The sequence below is a fragment of the Cyprinodon tularosa genome, unplaced genomic scaffold (genome assembly GCF_016077235.1).
Source record: "Cyprinodon tularosa strain WSP-4 unplaced genomic scaffold, ASM1607723v1 ctg141, whole genome shotgun sequence".
NCBI lineage: Eukaryota > Metazoa > Chordata > Actinopteri > Cyprinodontiformes > Cyprinodontidae > Cyprinodon > Cyprinodon tularosa.
In genome coordinates this window covers 796963-817394 of record NW_024038232.1, presented here as the reverse complement: position 1 = coordinate 817394, position 20432 = coordinate 796963, and the positions used below count along the sequence as shown (strand labels likewise).

Below are 20432 nucleotides of genomic sequence, written 5' to 3'. Positions count from 1 at the left end.
GAGTGATTACACTGACATGCTTGTGTCAGTCCATTTGATAGCGGGATGTCTGGGATGAGATAGTATATTTGAAAGGTGTCTTATGGTTGACCTAGAGGGTGGCTCTAATTGAATTTGCTTTCTTTTATGTAAATGTGAAATGGCATACCCCACCTCCTTCCTGCTTTGCTCACCCTTTAGGAGCAGATTTATTGTGACACTGTGATTTGCTGTTTAAAATCATTGCAATGATTAGTTTGATGTAAATAAAAGGTCAGCCTTTTAAATAGACGGGATTTGACGTGTGGAGTGTTGCCTGATGTTGTGGATTATCTTTAAAAAAAGCCTTTTATAAAAGCTTCTTTTAAATATAGACTGCTATTAGAGTAAATAGTGAAGCACACACATAATTAGATATATTTCTGCAAAGATATAAGTATATATAAGAGAGATTCGGCAAAATGTCTCTCAAGCTGACATTCAACAAAACATCATCATACTTTCTTCAACAGTTAAATCCAGTTGACATCAGAATATAAGAGATATATAGTAGCACTTTCAACATACAGAGGTGCAGTGACCGACATAATATGCTTGTTTTAAATTGACTTAGTGGTAATTGGAGATTTAAGTCAGTTGTTGCTGAAGAAATAGAGTGGTGAAAATTGACTAGATGTTCAGCGTTTTTATTCCATAAATCACTATCAGTCTTAAAAAAGAATCAAGAGCAGACTTGGAAAAAAAAAAAACAGATCAAAACAGAGTTGAAAGACAAAAAATGTGTTTTGACCTACTTTTACTTCCTGTGGTTGCATTACAGTATCTTCTAAGGTGTAATACTGTATGCTGAAGCGATATTATCAGCACCTTCAGGAAGTAGTTGGATAAGCTCACTAGGAAGGTGAGCATATGGCCAGAAGGACTGAAATAAAAATGTAATCACTGTTAAACACCCGTGAGGCCGTTACAAACCTCAAGAGCTTTTTCAGTCAAAAAATGTAAAACCAATGGAGCACAAAGGAGGACCATCAAATCCTTTCTGCCAGCTGCAGTATCATTGTATAATCTCCTCCTCTCAAGCTCGGGTTCTCTACCAGAGGCTTGGGAGCTGTAGGGATTTTCACAGTAGATCAACCCCTAGATCTCTGCATCTCTGGATTAAAAGGCCCGTTCTTCCTCCAGGTTGTTTTGGAGCCATGTCTCCAGTGTGAGGGGTTACTGCCCCCAGTGCTTCAATGACCACAAGTACTACAGTTGCCTTCACCTTACAGGCTCTCTGAAGTTCTTCCCTGAGCCTTTGATATTTCTCCAATTTCACCTCTTCTTTTTTGCTTATTAACAGAATATGTGGCCATCCCATTACTGGGGAGGGCACATGAACCACTACGGGTATCTTCTGCTGTTTATCAATGATTAAGATCTCCAGTTGGTTGACCACAACCATTTTGGTATGTGGGAGTCCCACAGCATCTTTACTGTGTCTTTCTTCACCACCTTGGTAGGTTGGTCCCATTTTGACCCGTGGGTCTCCAGTTTCTATTCTACACAGATGTTTCTGTAAAATATACCAGCAACTTGGTTATGACTTTGCCTGTATTCCTTTTCTTGCTAATATCTTAAACTCTTCGTTAAAGAGCTGGATTGTATTTGGGGTCTCCCCATATCCTGCACATTGGAACTTGCCTATTATAGTAGATCTGGGACTATATTGTGCTGTTGCTCAACGCCTGCTCCTGTGCTGCCATGATCAGTCCTTCTACAGTATGCTGTCTTTCTATGGCCAATGGTCATAACAGCCACTTGAGTGATCTGTCCGTGGCACGTCCCATACAGGTCTTTTCCTCCCATGATGGTCCCTCCAGTTCCTTCTCTTCCATCTTCCATTGTATGAGACATTCACTGAGCGCTTCAACCCTTGGGACCATCTTCCTGTAGTATTCTTGGAGCTTTGATGTTTGTTCTTCAATGGCAAGGCAAGTTTATTTGTATAGAAGAAGAATAAAAGCAAATAAATATAAAAACATAATAAAAGCAGGTAATAAAACAAATAAAACAATTGGACCACAACCTCAAAGTTATAATACATCAATTAACAGTTTAACTTCAATAGTCAAAGCCAGTTCTAAACAAATGGGGTTTTAACTTTGACTTAAAAGAACTCCATCTTTCAGCACTTTTACAGTTTTCTCCAAGTTAGTTCCAGATTAGTGGAGCATAGAAACTAAATGCTGCTTTTTTATGTTTGGTTCTATTTCTGGGTGTAGAGAGTAGGCTTGAACTTGAACATGTAAATTGTATTGACATTATTCTAATTATTTTCAATGTGAGGTAGTTCACATAAAGACATTATCATTCCAAATACATTCTTATAGAAACATGAAAGGACTCAGCCCTACTCACCATTGAGTGCTTGATACTAAATTGTATTATTGTGATTAAAGATGCAATTTATATTTTTTTATGAAAATAAATTCTGATTTTGAAAATCCTTCTGTGTTAAATAGCCAAAAAGGTATAAATAGACTATGAATGCCAAATGTATGTTTTTACTTTTTCTGGCTTTGACATAGATATGAAAATTTCCATTAGTTCATTTTAGACCAAGACAAAAATTGTGTAGAGGAAATTGTCTTTCAATGCATTGTTGCATAATTCATACTGATCCTTAAATTGAGGCTAGATAGTCAGATTGTACTTCTTAACTAGCTAAAGGTACCAACAATTAACCAAGTTATTTGAGTTTTTTTAACTGACAAGTCAAAGCCTAGAATATTCTTTTGTTGCTTAATATGGTTGTTGGAGTAAGTGTTTTTCACCTCCGCAAAGGATTTTACTTACAATTTTGCTTGAAGTTTGCATACCCTTCCAATAAAGACAGAAAGAGATGAACTACATCTGTAATATTCAACAAAAAAATATTTAGATATGCAAATTGTGCGAAGCAGAAATAAAAAAAATAAAAATCCTATCTGATTTATAGTCCCCACACTGCAGATTTATTTGAATCTGTCCTTAAATTACATCCAAACTAATTTATACTAACAGATAAATTTAGATAAATTAAACATTACCTGCCACATATCTGACTTAATAACCATTAAAATAACTATTTTCATTCATTTCAGATGAAACTATTCACACACTTGGATTATATAAACCAAACTTCCAATATTCACCACTGTTAGACAGCAAGTACCATTTCCTCTGTCACAGAGCAGTCGGCTTGTTTGGTCTCGCAATAAATCCTGGGATATCCAAGGATAGCAGGATACATCGGACCCATCCTTCAAATCGGGGGAAAAAGAACAACGCATTTGTCGGCCACATAACGAGGAGTCTTGGAATCCGATCAGACACTATGACGAAATCATACTTGAAATCTGGCCTTCTGAGGACGGATCCCATGAATTGGAACAGAGCACTGGTCTTAGTGCTGATGTTTAGCAGTTTCATTTACTCACTAGACTAGTCACCTGTCTAATTGGCCCTGGAGCTCATCGCAGTTATCGTTTCCACCTGGTTCCTGCTGCTATCTATGCTGCTTGTCTGCCTACCAACAGCACCAGATTATTTGAGCTGTTTGGTGAGAGTAAAGTTGTGACATTTCTATATGTGTTCAGTGCTTCTCTGTGCGACTACACTGTTTTACCTATTACTTTATTTGAGAAGAAAATGCTGTGATTTCTTTGTATGAGTCTATTACTTGGCTTGTTGCCAGCAGCTAGCATTAACTGTCTGTTGATGGGATGAAAATGTCAGTAATATAAAATGTCTAAACTAAAATACAAAACCTTTATGTAATTCTTTTTGCTGGTGTATTTAGTGAAGCTCTGTTGATCTGACTACAAATACGGCCCTGTGGCACTGTCAGGAAATTGTCACCTGAACATATCAACACCAGCTTTATCACTTCTGGTTGTTCCCTTATTATTTGATCTAATGACTGCTGCTGTTCAACAAAAACAAAAAAGTTCAAACTACTTGTATTTCTGTTTTTGTTTTTTTGTTGGTTTTTTAGGCTCCATAATACAGTCTTGCTGGATGTTTTGCTTGGTTTTGGGCCTCACCTTCCAAAAGCATTGTAATGATATATTTTAAAGAAACTCTTTTTATACAAAAAAGGCTTAAAGCATAACCTCTATGGGAAATATCTATATATTTTAATATACCTTTTCAAACCAAGTTTAGGATTTTAAACATTTATTAAAATTATTGCACGCAGATTATAGGCCAGATTTTAATTTTTATTTCATTTATTTCACCTTGTTTTCTTTCCAGATGTTGGTTTGATTTGTAGGTTGCACAGTGCTTCGTACAAGATATTATTTTCTCAAATCAAGTTGGCTGAGTGGTACTTGGATGATATATAATTTCCCACTTGACTTATGGGACTGTTTTTAGCTGACATTGAAGATACAACCTTGCCATACACTTCAGATGAACTAAAAAAAAAACATTACTTTTGGAATCTGAGGCAAGAAAGAAATCAAGATGGCATGTGCCACATGTTAATTATTTACTTGAGTGGTTCCACACACTCAACTCACAATAAAGTATGAGTGGTGAACTAATAACAGAGGAAAGATGTACAATTAGGAAACTCGGCGGAGAAGAAAAAAACAACAAATTGTGTTTTCAGGCCTAATACTTTCATTTCCTTGGTGCAATTGAACATGAACTGAGTATGGCAAACTATAACAGACTAATGTTTTCACAGGCATGCAATAGTCAATATACAATTTTTACAACTCTTTTTTCCTGGTTAGAAAGTGTCAAACAGAATTATAGGGCAATTTTGGGATAAACTAAAAGATGGTTCCAAAGAGATAATTTATATTTATATTCTGAAAATCCTCCACAGCCTCCATGCTAGAATTAAACAGAAAGCCTTTGTTTGTCTGATAAATGTGTGTAGCTGGCTCTCCACCTTTTTTTTATTCTTTCTTTTTTTTGCAGAACTTAAATCCACCTTTGAACTTTGACTTTTTGTGACTTTTCTGCTTTTCACATATCATTTGTAAAAGCAAAGTGCTCCTGCTGTGGGCATTTAGATGTTGAATTGTTCAAATATTTCCTTTTAATTGTCACAGTCACAACTGCTAGATCATAAGTCTGCATGCAGTGTTACCCCAGTCAGCGTAGACCTCCATTAAATCACTCTGTTATTCTCAATTATCCAGTAATGGCTGATATTATTATAGGTAATTTAATACTATTTATACTGACTTTGAAGACTTACGTTACTTTGTTTTTCACATAGAATGGCATAACTTAATAACATAATATATTTTTACATCATGTATTCAAATCTGAACACACAACAGTAGAGCTAACCCCAACCCATTAAAAACTGAAGAATTACATACTTTTACTTTACAATTTTTACCAGTCTATAAACATGGAAATCTGACAATGGAGGACACTGAGTAGCATGCATTTTCTGCATGGGTCAAAAAGACATACTGCTCTTAACTGGCTGGCTAACCGGCCATGTTATTGAATACATCTAGTTTGACCTCATTCAGTCCTATAAATGTTGAAGAACAATAACCACACTCAGCAGGTTCTTGCTATACTTAAAGTCATAAAGCATAGAGTTTAGAGGCATCACATACATACCACCACTGCTCTCCATGTTTTCATTTGTAAAAAAAAAAAAAAAAAAAAAAAAAAAAAAAATAAAATGGTGGAAATATTGATAAAGCCTAAACATACAGATACTAAAGGAAATGCAGGAATGTGTTAAATTAAAATCTGCTAACTATTTCTCCCATATCATATAATAAGCAAAATGTATAAATGTTATATGACAAGATATCAGTCTTTGTCACAAGTTATAAGTGTTTCTTTAGCTGCCCATTAGATTTATTTTTCCTGGATTGTAGTTCATACACAACTTTTTTTATTCAGGCAACAGTATCTTCTTATCAACCTCTCATTTACTCCTGCTCTGCCTCCTTAAAAAAAACATCAGAATATCCAGGCTGTAGCTTACCGAATTGCTGTATTTTTGGCAGAATTCCACTGTGATGCCAGTTTCCTTAGATAGAAACTGAATCAATTTGATTGTATGATCTGGTTGAATTGTCTCTGTAATGTACAGACTTTACAGACTGTAAAGTGCCTTGAGATGATATGTGTTGTGATTGGCACTATATTCAATTTAATTCAATTCAGTTTATTTCTATAGTACCAATTCACAACATGTCATCTCAAGGCACTTAACCGTTCACCAGATCATACAGTCAAATTAATTCAAACTTTTCTAAGGAAAACCAGTTGACTGCATCGACTCATTAACTCGAATGCAAACCCTCACACTAAGCATGCTTGTAGCGACAGTGGAGAGGAAAAACTCCCTTTTAACAGGAAGAAACCTCCAGCAGAACCAGGCTCAGTGTGAGCGGCCATCTGCCGAGGCCGACTGGGGTTCAGGGAGACAGAAGCAGAGATACAAAAAGCAACTGTTAAAGGTGGCTCTGAGCCAGCTCCCATGTCAGAGGATAAATTGAGCACATCCAGCCAGTCACAGTCAGAGAAACAGGACTACACTGGAAAACAGGCAGATCTCCAACATCTATAAACAAAGGTGTTGATGGCAGCAGCACAGCTGGTATTTCTCCAGGATGGTGTCACAGTCAAACAGGAACATATATATGTATATTTCTGTTTATGTAAATAAATTGAATTGAATTGATTCCGAGTGTATCATTAGACCTATATACAGTGGGTGAAATAAATATTGAACATGACCCATTTTTCTCAGTAAATATATTTCTAGAGGTGCTATTAACATGACATTTTCACCAGATATTGACAGCAATCCATGCAATCCACACATACAATGAAATAAAACCATAGATGTCCAGAAATTAAAATATGTGTACTAAACTGAAATGGCACAGGGAAAAGTATTGAACACACTTACTGAAATTTATTTAATACTTTGTATAAAAACCTTGTTGGCAATGTAAGCTTCAAGGTGCCTCCTGTATGGACAAATTAATCACAACCGTTACTCAGATTTTCTTTTGGCCCATTCTTCCACACAAACAGTCTTCAAATCTTGAAGGTTTCATTGGCCTCTTTTATGAACTTTGATCTTTAGTTCTTTCCATAGATTTTGAGAGTTTCCTTGGCTGTCTGTTTGGGCTCATTGTCTTGCAGAAATGTCCACTCACTTCATTTTCATCATCCTGATAGATGGCAGCAGATTTTTATCAAAAATGTCTCTCTACATTTTTCCCTTCATCCTTCCCCTTCCTTCAATTATTTCAAGTTTGCCAGTACCATATGCCGAAAAGAGCCCTACGCCATGATGTTCCCACCTCCAAACTTCACTGTTGGTATGGTGTTATTGGGGTTATGTGCAGTGCCATTTGACCTCTAAACATGAAGTGTATTATGGCATACAAAAAGTTCAATTTTGGTCTTATCTGACCAGCGTTTATTCTCCCCGTAATTCACAGGTTTGTCGAAATGTTGTGCATTACTTATTGTTTTCTTTGACACAATTGTACCTGCTAATTCCAGGTCTTTCCAAAGCTTTCCACATGTTATCCTTTGCTCTTGGACAACACTTCTGGTAATTCTTTCCTCTTCTGTCAGAAATCTTGTGAGGAGTACCTAGTCGTGGTCAGTTTATGGTGAAATTATGTTCTTTCCACTTACAGATTATGGCATCATGACAGCATCTCCCATCCTTCAAATTTCTGGACATCTGTGTTTTGAATTCTTTGTATGTGCTGATTGCATGGGTTGTTACCAGCATCTGGTAAAAATTTCATTTTAATAGCACCTCTAAAAATATATTTACAGAGAAAATTTGTGGCTTGTTCAACACTTCTTTTACCTGATGTAGTGTATCTCCCAGCACCAATAGAAATGAGTGACCTTTAGACAAGAGTTCAGTTATTTCCACTTTCTAGGCATGCATTTTGTTCCAGTAAGGCAAATTTTTCAGATTTAAAGTGGACTCCAAAAAATGAAGAGGATATTAAACATTTCAATTGACCATAAAATATTTTTTTTCTATTGCACTCGTGCAATCTTTAACTTAAATTTGTTTTCACAATCTCTTTACATGAGCTCTTAGTGAAAGTTTAGATGCCTTTTAGCCATTATAGTCAAAGAGCTAACACCTAGCAGGCACTAGGGAGCTCGTTTTTAAAGGACTCTCTGGTCCTACTTTAGCAATCAAATATAATTACCAAATCCAAAAACACATAAAGATTAATGTCATATTTGTCTTTGAAAAAACGTTTTTTATAACTTTAAGATGTAATCTCAAAGAACTGCTAGCATCAGTCCCTCTATCGTCATTGTTAGCATCCGGTCAGTTCATCAATGACACCCAAAATGCTTAACTGAAAAAAGTTTCCCTGTTTCAAGACCAGGAACTTTAATGTAGCTCTGTTCTAAGGATGATGAGGAGTTCCTAAAAGGTTTAGTGTGTCCCAGCTGGGAGTCTGTGAGCGGTTGTGTTGCTGTAGGGTTTGTGACCCATGAAAGGGTGCTGCTTCAGTTTAGTCTTTGCTGAATCTCTGTGCCAACCTTCTCTTGCAGAACTCGAAGAAAATACATGCACGTAGTTTGGTGCCACCCAGTTCTTGATAACAGGCAGTATTTAACCTTTGATCTGAATTTGATCCCTTTTGCCAGAAGGGACAGCTATTCAACAATCTCCCCAATGTGGCACCTCTGGATCTGTCCACAGGATAAGAGAGAGTGTTTTGGAATAACAGAGCATATATATTGCTGACCCGCAGGACCTCTCAGGATGTTGCATGAAGCTCCTATTTAGGCAGTGAATGTTTTAAGATGTCTGAGCTCACAGTCTGGAAGGCAGTCCAGCATCATATTGAGCCAATAATCAAAATCATTCCTTATTCATATTCATCCCATGGCTGTGTGGCACAACACTCCTCATCTCTGAAGACTTAAATCACGACTCTTTATTCACACAGTATGTAAAATGCCATACTGGCACAGTTTATGTGTACCCTGGAGCAGTCTGCTTGTCATGTGAATTCCTGCCGGGTAACAGTGTGCCAAATGCAGCAAAAGTATGTGACATAAGACCAGTGCATTTGAGTAGCGAAAGAATAAAAGGAAAAACTAAGTAAGAGTGAATATCCATAGATAAAAGAGATGAAAATGTCTCCAGGAGTTATGTAGAGGAGTGAGCATCAAAGTATGAATGAAACCTGAGCATTTTCTTTAAGCTACTTTGTAAAAAAAGGAGCATAGTAATGTTGTATTCCTTCATGAAAAAGAACAATAACCATTTTATCATGATAAAATATTGTTGCAACAATTTTCTGTTTTGTTTTTGAGCTTAAATGGAATTACATCATAGGGCACAACTAACAGACATACACATACTTGTACCCCATCTGCCGGCAGTATCACGCAACTATCCAGGAGCTACATAGGGACAATTGACCCAGCTACTTAACAGAGTCTGATTTTCCTGCAATGCCTTGGGTAAGGCAACAGCTTGGTATGGTCAAAGACCAAATAATTTTTTTTTTTTTTATTATAAATCAAATAAACCAATCTAAAGTTACTTTAAGTGAGAGTGAATCCTCCACAGAGCCTCCTATCAGAGTACCAGGTAAAACAAAATCTCTGTTTCTTACCAAACCCAAAAATGGACAGAGCATCAAGGTAAGAACTATGTGAATAAATAAATGAAAAGTTATAGGCTAGAACTTTTTTAACTGAAATGAATGCAAACTCAAAGCGTTTGAAGTTGACAAGCCCTAAATCAAATCTGATCTCGAGTAGTCTTCTAAATTTTAGCAGCTGTGACAGAAACTGTGCTCCCTGGTCTGTTGTTTCATTAAAACAATCTATTTATTTTAAATGTTGTTCAATTCAATTCAGTTAAATTCAGTTTATTTATATAGTGCCAATTCACAACTCACGTCTTCTCAAGGCACTTTACAGTTCACCAGAACTGTTGGTACTTAGATTTTGGGGATTAAAAATAGCATTGTTATCACTAGTTTAAGTATAAAAAGTGGGTTTAATAATTCATTCAGTGATTGTGCAACAATATCTGAATGCCTTCAAAACTTTAACTTCTGCTTTAGTGAAGAACCCACTTTTATATTGCATTCCAAGTGCTGTTTGATTTTTATCCCTGTAGGAAACAAGTATTTTTTGCGCTTTTCTTACACTGTGTCTTGGACTTTTCTTCAATATTTTCACAGCTTTGTTGGAAGGTGATGATGTATAGTATCGTACCTTCGGTCACACTGTGCTGATATTATAAATACACACATAAGGGATTTATACTTAGTAAAAACAAATTGTAAAGTATAAATACAACATATAATATTTTTCAGTTTTCAGAAAAACTTAGTTTGCAAATGAAGTGAGCTATTACGCCTATAACCTTTGCTGGTTGGTTTGCATCCAATAAAACAGTCTTCTTTTGTTTTAGTATTTAGTAGTGGTTACTGATCCGTCGTTACCCTATTTTACTTTGACAAACTGGATCTTCTCAATGTTCTTTTTCATGTTTAATATGATTGTCATTGCGGATCTTGACCTGGCTGGCTTCCAACGGACCGGAGGGGGTCCACTCTATAGTCCCCATTCTATGTAGTGATTGAGGGGTAAGGTCTGAGGGTGGACTATCAGGCGCAATTGATTCCTAAGAATGAATCAAAGTGGGAGCAGATAGAGAGAAAAAAGAAGGGGGACCAAGACAGAACCCTGAGGAACTCCATGTAAAAGAGGTGCAGTGGAGAATACAGAATTTCCCAGACTCACACAAAATATTTGATCCCTCAAAGCAGAACCACTGCAATGCTGTTCCACAGACCCCCACCCAATGTTCTAAATGAGATAAAAGGATTATCAATTGCATCAAAGGCTGTAGTTAAGTCAAAGAGCAAAAAAAAAGCATTTTCACCAGCGTCAGGAGCTAAGAAAATATAATTAAACACTTTTAAATGGGCAGACTCAGTGCTGTGTAGTGATGTTATGAGATGAGCCGAGGCATTTCCGCAAGGTGCGTATCAAGGCTTGCTACATTTGGGTAAGGAGCCAAAATAAATGACGTCCAAAGCCTCTCTACCCTGCCATACCATGTGACCCCTTCGGGAAGTGGTTCAGCTCGCCTGGAACTTTGACAGGCATTTTAACAGCCTCTGTATCAGTCAAGATGTGGGAGTTTGTAAGAGAGCTGGATAGAGTTTAGATATATTCTAAGAATAGCTTGGTTGGAAAAACAACCAATCTAATGGTTCAAAACTAGTTTGGTTAGATTAAACAATGTAATGATCAAAATCTGAGCAAGCCACTGGTAACAGAAATAATGGGTTTTTAGTAGTATTGCTATCTGAAGAACTGTCATTATGTTACTGGGTTCAGCTGTAAGAGATGGACTTCCACTCTTTAGGTTAATAGTTTAAGACCCACCTAAGACATTTGAACGTTGTGATAAAACACAACACATATTTTGGCTAATGTGACTAATTTGTATTGGTTTAAAAAACCAAAAACAGTTGAAAAACTATTATGTCTGAATAAAAATGAATGAACCTTTCATTTTGCTCATCATTTGCACAAGCACTTTCACTGTCTGCCTGAGCTTTTTTCACTAAAATGGCAAAAAACAGTGTACCTTAAATTATTTTTCTCTTCTAAGACATTTTACACACAAAAGCATTTTATTATACAGACCAATCATTAATAATTTAAAAGGAACTTAAATGGGGGTAAAAATAAAAAAAGAAAAACAACATAAAAAAATCACAGATTATATTACTAACTGTATTACTAACTGGAAGATTCCCAAAACCTTATTTACAAAAAGAAAGACTGTTGCCTGTTTCTAGACAATCTTTAAGAGAATTTTAGACATCATATGGACAACAACATAGGATGCTATTGCAGAGATTGGTTGATTTGCATCAAACCAAATGAAAATACCACAAATATGCAATTCCTTTGTTTTGCACTTTTAAAAGTTGACAAATTTCAGTATGATGGAAACACTGCTTTTGTAGGCAGTTTATCTGATCTTGAGTACAGAGAGGTAATTTAAGATAATTTAGTTGATTCAACTGCTGAGACAAAATGGTTTAAGAGATCGGAAAAAATATCACAGGGAGAATATAATGTTTTAAGGGTTTTAAGTATTGGTTCCTCATAGGCCTACCTACGTTTTCAAGGTTTTTTGCCTGCAGGGGACCTCAGGGATAGTTTGGGAAGAATGCTAGGTGCAGATGGATAACGGATTTGGGGAAAAAATGAGCAGATAGCATGGTGGAGGTAAGACATCACTAGATCATGCTAGTTGAAACAGTGAGGAACAAGGAGTGGTGCTGCCAGCCTGCCTTGACACCAGAGCTTCTACAGTATAGTGAGTGATATTACCCTGGACCCTGTTCAACAGCTTTAACTTTTTCAACCAGAGGTGTCATTGAGAAGTGTTTTGAATGCACCTCAGAAAAGTGATCGCCATACGATGCCTAGTTACTGTACATCACACTTTGCATTAAGCTTCACTGTTAATTTTAATATAATGAGCTTTTCAATACTGCTGATGTTTTGAAATTGCATCAGAATCATGGCTGAAACTGGGAGGTTTTCCATTTACAGGAAAAGACAGGAAAATAAATGTTATATTTATGTCTAGTTTAGAATTGATTCGAAATTATTCATTACATACATATGGATCTAAAATAGAGTCACACACACATTACAAACTCACAAACACAGACACACCTATACCCATCACAGTCATCCACTGATTATCTAAAAAGTTAGTCTCTATATTATAGCATAGATTAAAAGAAAGTAGTAGAACATAGTTTCAAAGAAAAATAAATAAATAAAAAAGATTAGGATAGTTTAGTTTATGCATATGCTCAAAAGGTCTCTTGTATTTTAGTGAAATGTGTCTGACTGAGTGATTAAAGTAAGGAAGGGACATGGAGGGACAGCCAGTTCCATATATAAAAGAGCTAAACTATTCAATTAACAATGCTTCTCAAAGTGCCCTCCAAAACATGGGATGAAAAGATTTTTTCATTTCAACCATATTTACCCATTTGTCTGTCTCTTATATTCACCCTGCTGTGCATGTTGTAGTTAATCTGGAAGGAATCACAGTGTATAGCTTTACTTGGAGGTCCGAGATATGATGGCAGATCTTTATCACAAAGACGGACTTCCTCACTGTAGCCAGCAGCCCCATACAACAGCTTGTATTTGTTTCTATTATTTTCCTAGGAAGACATGGAGTTTGTCCAAATAAGGCCAGGATAGCCATCTATGGTGACATCTTAAACCATCAATTTAAGCAAACAAATGGCTGATAAAGGATGCCATCTAATTCAACTGGACAAAACATCACAGACACATGGCTGAGAATAAAAGGCTGTCATAACTGCAGTCAACATGCATATCAGGCATCAGAATACCAAAAAAACAAAATAACAATAATTTTGAACTAAAAAACAGCTGAAGTTTGATTTTTACCATACATCCTTTTTAGGATATGTTTGTTTAATTCTGTTTCTACATGAGAATGGAGCTCAGATTTTTTAACATCTTAGTGATTTACTGTTAAGTATGGCTGATTTATAAAGTTGTGAACTTAAACAACTGAAATCACAAATTAGCATACCGCTCTGATCATAATACATTCCTAACTTCTCTTGTGGATTAAATAAGAACCAACACCCTCAATAAGAAAAGAAAAAAATGTTTGCTTGTTATGAACCATGTAGGAGTCTTGCACTCCTGCTTGTCTTGTTACAGCGTTTAAAGTAATAATTTTGTCTTTACAGATTTTTACAGGAATCAAAACAACGTCCTTGTGTTACATGGTCACAGATTTATGCAGTTAAACATAAAATCCGTAATACTAATGCATGTACAGAAATATATGATTTCCCCATACATTTATATCAAGCAACTTGATGTGAGTTTAGAGAACTTTTTTTTTGAGAATCAGTTTAATTAAGATCATCCTCTACAAAAATCCAGTATGTAACAGTTATTTTTCCCTTGCTCTGACCAACCTGAATTCATCTGATGATCCTGAAAAAAATGAATGTACATTTTCTGTAGTTTAGTTTTTCATTTCTTGTTTTAAAGGTAACACTCAAAATTGACAATGGCCATGACAAATGATGGTATTAACATCAGTCTTTTTTTTTTCTAAAAATATATTTCAAATGCAGTACTACATTTAAACTATTTTTTCAATGTTTACTAATTTTACACCAACTATATATTTTTCTTTCTCTTCTGGATTTGCCCGTACTTACAGAAGAGTTGCTGAGTCTAATCTGTTGGATCTTTTGAGTACAACTCATTGACCGATTGAGTTCCTTTCTGTGTGGGAGCCTTGTATCCAGACATGAATGTGGGTGGTGCATAAACACCAGACTGGGCCAAGTATGAGAAATGTGTGACTAATTAATTTGTTGTTCATCGATTATATCTTGTGCTTTTATGGTAATGCACACAAGTCTTTCTAAAATTACACCAAATACATGTTTACTGTAGATTCAGGTAAATTTTTGATAAGTTTTGAGTTTTTTTTTGCAGTGAAACTGAAATGTGTCTTGTTTCTTAAAATGTAGGTTTTCACCTGAGCATTGCAAAGCAGATCTTTCTGCACTGTTGGACAAAGTTTGCAACAGCATCACATTCCTGCTGTTGTAGAGAATCAAAGCATCAACAGAATAAAGGAATCCCTTTCACATTTACATTTCATTCCTAAATGCTCTTTCTCAAATAATGATACTACACCCAGTATGTCCAAACATAACATAAATAAAATGTTCAACGTGGAGTACATTATGTTTTTTATTTCATACAAAATTACAAAAAAAAAATATAAGAGTGATAACTGCAGGTATTGCATATTTAGATTAATATTTTGATTATGACTGACAGAGTAAGCACAATATTTTGATTGGGAATAATATGAGTGACATATATAAATCTATTTCAAACTTAAAATGGTGAAAAATAATACCTATAAAACATAAATTATAATGGATATTGCTTTTAGTGTCACTTTTAAAATGCCCTGATGAACATTTATTTAAAAAAACCTACATAAACTCCTGTTTCTGTTAATAAATAATGAATGTTTACATTTCTGTAATGTTCCTTTTTGATGTGAATTAATCAGGGGATATAACAGAACTTTAAATGTTTCTGTTTTAGGTGGTGTGTGCATCTCACAGTCTGTTAAGATTCCCCGGGAACCTAAACAGGGAGAGTTTGACATGATCATCCAAAGACTTGGGGAAAATCCAAATGCAAGGGTTGTCATACTCTTTGCCAACGAAGACGATATCAGGTAAAGCCTGCTTATAGCTACATACTGTTATAGTGCTTTGAAGATAAGAAAAGCGGGACTACAACAGAAAAAAAAAATGTTTCTACCTGTGTGTTTGCCGACTGTGTAACAAACCAAAATCAAAGCGAAGCAGGTTAGGATGCTGACCTTATCCAAGGCAACATCTGTTTCTTTTCCTTCGCAGGCGGCTTCTCCATGCAGCAAAAAAGGCCAACCAGACAGGTCATTTTATCTGGGTGGGTTCAGACAGCTGGGGCTCAAAGATCTCTCCGGTTGTGCACCAGGAGGAGATGGCAGAGGGAGCCGTCACCATCTTACCGAAGCGACAGTCCATCAAAGGTATCAGTGTGAGAATTGTGCAAAAATCATATGTTCTTGCTCTACAACTCTGTGCACATTTTAATGAAATATTATTTTCTATGTGAGCTCTGGGTAATTTTCTGTTGCTTCAAAGGAAAACAGTTTTTTTTTTTTTTACAATGTTTAATAGTAGTTAGGAAATAAGTATTTGAACACCCTTCTATTTTGCAAGTTCTCCCACTTAGAATTTGTGGAGGGGTCTGATATTGTCATTGTAGGTGCATGTCTACTGTTAGAGACATTATCTAAAAAAATCCATAATTCACAATATATGACTTTTTTAACTTGTATGTATTTGTATGATACAGCTGCAAATGGAATATTTGAACACCTGTGAAAATCAATGTTAATATTTGGTAAAATAGCCTTTGTTTGCAATTCCAGAGGTCAAACGTTTCCTGTAGTTTTTCACCAGGTTTGCACACACTGTGAGAGGGATTTTGGCCCACTCCTCCACACAGATCTTCTCTGGATCAGTCAGGGTTCTGTGTTTGAGCTCCCTCCAAAGATTCTCTATTTGCCACATGCAGCTCTGCTGATTAGTTTCTTTCTTTCCATTTTGTCATTTTGTGTCTAGCTCAGTTGTTTTTTGAACTTCCTGTTGCTCTTTCCTTGTTTTTTTTGACAGGCCTTTTTTTTTTAGATTTGTGCCTGTTGCTCCACTCATTGTGCAGTAGCGTATTAAATGACTTTTTGACATCCTTTCCCTAAGTTGAGTCTTGCATTTGAATCCTCTTTGGTTGCCTCTGACACTATTGGGTTTAGGTCTGGAGACTGGCAAGGCCACGCCAGCACTTTGATATGCTTCTTGCAGAGCCACTCCTTGGTTATCCTGGCTGTGTGCTTTGGGTCATTGTCATGTTGGAAGACCCAGCCTAGACCCATCTTCAATGCTCTAACTCAGGGAAGGAGGTTGTTCCCCAGAATCTCGCAATACATGGCCTCGGCCATCCTCTCCTTATACAGTACAGTCGCCCTGTCCCATGTGCAGAAAAACACCCTCAAAGCATGATACTACCACCCCTATGCATCACATTAAGGATGTTTTTCTTGGGATGTTACTCGTCATTCTACTTGGTCCAAATGTGGTTGAAGTAGAATTGTGATCAAAAAGTTCTATTTTGGTCTCATCTGACCACATGACCTTCTCCCAAGACTCGTCTGAATTATCAAAATGGTAATTGGCAAACTTAAGATGGGCCTTGACATGTGCAGGTTTAAGCATGGGGAACCTTCTGTGCCATGCATGATTTCAAACCATGACATCTTATTGTTTTACCAACAGTAAACTTGGAAATAGTGGTCCCAGATCTTTTTGGGTCATTAACAAGCTCCTCCCATGTGTTCTGGGCTGATTTTTAACTTTTCTTAGGATCCTTGAGACCCCACGAGGTGAAATCTTGTATTGATCCCCATTCTAAGTGAGATTGGCTGTCATGTTTAACTTCTTCTATTATCTAATGATTGCTCCAACAGTGGACCTTTTTCACCAAGCTGCTTGGCAGTTTTCCCATAGCCCTTTCCAGCCTTGTGGAGGTGTACAATTTTTTCTCCAGTGTCTTTGGACAGGTCTTTGATCTTTGCCATGTTAGTAGTTTGATTTTTACTGATTGTATGAGGTGTACAAGTGTCTTTATGTAGCTAACGACCTCAGGTGCATCTATTTTAGGATAATAAAGGGAGTGGAGGTGGACATTTTGATGGCAGACTAACATGTCTTTGAGGGTCAGAGTTCTAGCTGATAGACAGGTGTTCAAATACTTATTTGCAGCTGTATCATACAAATAAATATTAAAAAAATCATGTATTGTGATTTCTGAATTTTTCTTTTTAGATTATGTCTCTCACAGTGGATAACAATTTTAGACCCCTCCTTGATTTCTAAGTGAGATAACTTGCAAAAAAGCAAGGTGTTCAAATACTTATTTTCCTCACTGTATAAAATGTATAATGATTTACAGACCACACTGAATTCTACTTAATTTGATAACATAGTCATAGCTCAGAGGTGTTACCATCTTAATGTTTCAAGGCTGCACCTGTGACAATGAACTCCTTAATCTTTTCAGGGTTTGATAGGTACTTCATCAGCCGAACACTGGAAAACAACAGAAGGAATATCTGGTTTGCTGAGTTCTGGGAGAACAACTTCAACTGCAAACTCAGCCGTCATGCAGTGAAAAAAGGGTCTGGGCTGAAAAAGTGCACAAGTAAGATCTCCTCTTGTTGAGTAAAAAGCTATTTCAGGGCTCTTTGTTCAATCTTTAAACCAACGTGAAAATATTCTGTTTATGTCTGCGACACATTTGGCTCATCGTGAAAATGTTCTTGACAGCAATGCCCACCTATAAAAAGTCCAAAAGCTATACATTTTTTATTCAAAGCCACAGTTCATCTGAAAGCTTGGTTTATTGCTGCTCTGTGCTTTTGCTGAGTCATTTTTGTTTACCCATATGGCCATAATGAGTGAAAGGCTTAGATGGGCTGCATGGTAGAGAATCCGGCTCTGTGCCATACCTTTAAAGCTTTAGTAGAATCTCTCTGAATGGAAAAGGAAAAGCATTGCATATTTTAGATTCATACTTAACAGGACAATATACAGAGATGGAAAAGATGTAAGTTCTGCTCTATGAGGGGACATTTATCAAGGTTAAAATTAAATAGGTATAACCTCTTTCCAAAAAACACATTCAATATCAAAGAGCTCTGTTCCTTTAACATTAAAAAAGTGCCAAAGTTATCAGTGGTTATTGCAGGTGCTAGCTTCGTATTATTGATTGTCTGTCTGAATTTAAGGAATAGTACAGACCAAAAATCCCTCACATTATGTGTGTGTTAAAATCCTGAATCCCTAAAAGACACCCATCTTTTGATACATGCTTATTTTTCCTAAAAGTCTGAAATATTAAACAATTTCTATTTATCTCGATGAGTCCTTAAACTGAACAATTTTAAACTGTTGTTGTCAAAATTGAGATCACTAGCTTCACTTTTCTTTCAAATAAGACGAGACAATCAGAGTTACACATGACCTCTTACTGATGAAATACAATGTTAGTCATTCTTTTTCTTATCACTTCATATATATTTTTTTAAATTCTCCTCAAAATTTTTATCACATTTTGTCATATCACAAAACAAACAGCAACATAGTTTACTAGAATTTTTTGTGACTGACCAGTGTTTCCCATCCATGCCTAGAGGTCCCACTTCTACAGTATATGCTCTACTACTCTATATGTTCTCTGGAGATCTAATACAAATATTGGCATTACATCCTCAGAAGCCATCAAGGGTTGCAGAGGCCTATTAATCACTCCTTTATTTAACCCAGGTGGGTGGTGGTATCAAAATACTGTACCTAGAACATGCAGAACAGTAGGTCCTGTGGGACAGGGTTGGGAAGACTGTGCTAGACCAACAACGTTTTAGGGTAGTGGAAGAAAGATTGTGCGATGTTTTCTTCTTTTGTTTTTGTCTTTTTTTTTCTGCTAATAAAAATCCTTGAAATATACTTAAAGTATGATGGGAAATTTTACTCAACCTTTGCTCTGTCAACCAAAAATAAAACTCAGTGGAACCAAATTCAATTCACTGCAGTTAAATATAATATTAATAAAATTACATTTATTTTATTCACCCCAAAAGGAAACTAGATGTTGTTGTAATTCTCACAGGGCTTTTTAATAACTTGTTGTAGATATTGATAGATGTAGCTAGACAGATGATGGCAGATGAGATCCTAATCTTCAAAACAGATTTATAAAGCTATGTAGCATCTTGCTGCAAAAACTAAACTGGACATAAGCATTCTTAAGTGGTATAGTTTACTTTGTCCTTTCCTGTAGACAGCTTCACAATTCAGTCTCCTCTCTAGCATGTTGTCCAAATGAACACAGATATTTAAACTCCTCTACTATCTCCATTTATTCTGCCGTAATAATAATAGTATTTAATTTTTTTGCTGTTTCTTCTGAAATCTACGATTGTAGCCCTTGTTTTATTTCCCTTCAGGATTAGACAATTGTTACCACACCATGCCACAAAGCAGCCACCATGCCACTTATATTCTTTTTAATATCTGATGCACCCAATGACTACCTGGTTAGACGGTTAACCCTTTAGTCTTCCAAAACTCTACTACCATGGCATGGCCATCAATATAAACTGAAAGGCCAGGCAAAGGAACTACCAATTAACACCAGAGGAGCAGCAGTTATCTATAGCTCAGGTATGTGAACATTATGTCAGAACTTAATCTATTTATGGAAGAAGGGCAAGAAGACGTTTATCATAGAAAGAAATCTTTAAGATGCCACAAACTCTCTCTTCTACAGGGTCACGACAGAAGATGCATAAAGCAGTGTTATAAGGAGTTACTGTCCTCGCCAACACAGGGGATTGTGAGACATCATCTCACAGATATTAAGACACTTTTTACCACTTCCATCCATCCATCCATCCATCCATCCATCCATCCATCCATCCATCCATCCATCCATCCATCCATCCATCCATCCATCCATCCATCCATCCATTTTCCTTCACGCTTGTCCCAAGCGGGTTCGCCATGATCATTTCATGATCATCTTATTGACCTGCTTCCTCTGCTATATATACGGTTCAGCCCAGCTATCAGGGCCAAATCATTATATTATATCACTATTCTTCCTTTATTCGTGTTATGTTTTCGTGCCAGTTATTTATGTCTCGAGTTTTATTTTATGACATGCAGGGCCTTTTTACCACTTCC

The 20432-nt window shown here is 36.3% G+C and overlaps 1 protein-coding gene across 2 annotated transcripts in view; it reads left to right on the top strand.

Annotated features, from left to right (window-relative positions):
• LOC119779004 (metabotropic glutamate receptor 4-like) overlaps positions 1 to 20432 on the top strand; it is a 283302-nt gene that overhangs the window by 189825 nt on the left and 73045 nt on the right. For both annotated transcript variants that reach the window (XR_005280165.1, XM_038278501.1), the window contains exons 4-6: positions 15184 to 15319; positions 15504 to 15658; positions 17749 to 17889. Coding sequence is in view for 1 of the 2 variants with exons in the window: in XM_038278501.1 (XP_038134429.1) it covers positions 15184 to 15319; positions 15504 to 15658; positions 17749 to 17889 (432 nt within the window). In the remaining variant the exon portion in view is untranslated. The remainder of the gene's footprint in view (positions 1 to 15183; positions 15320 to 15503; positions 15659 to 17748; positions 17890 to 20432) is intronic.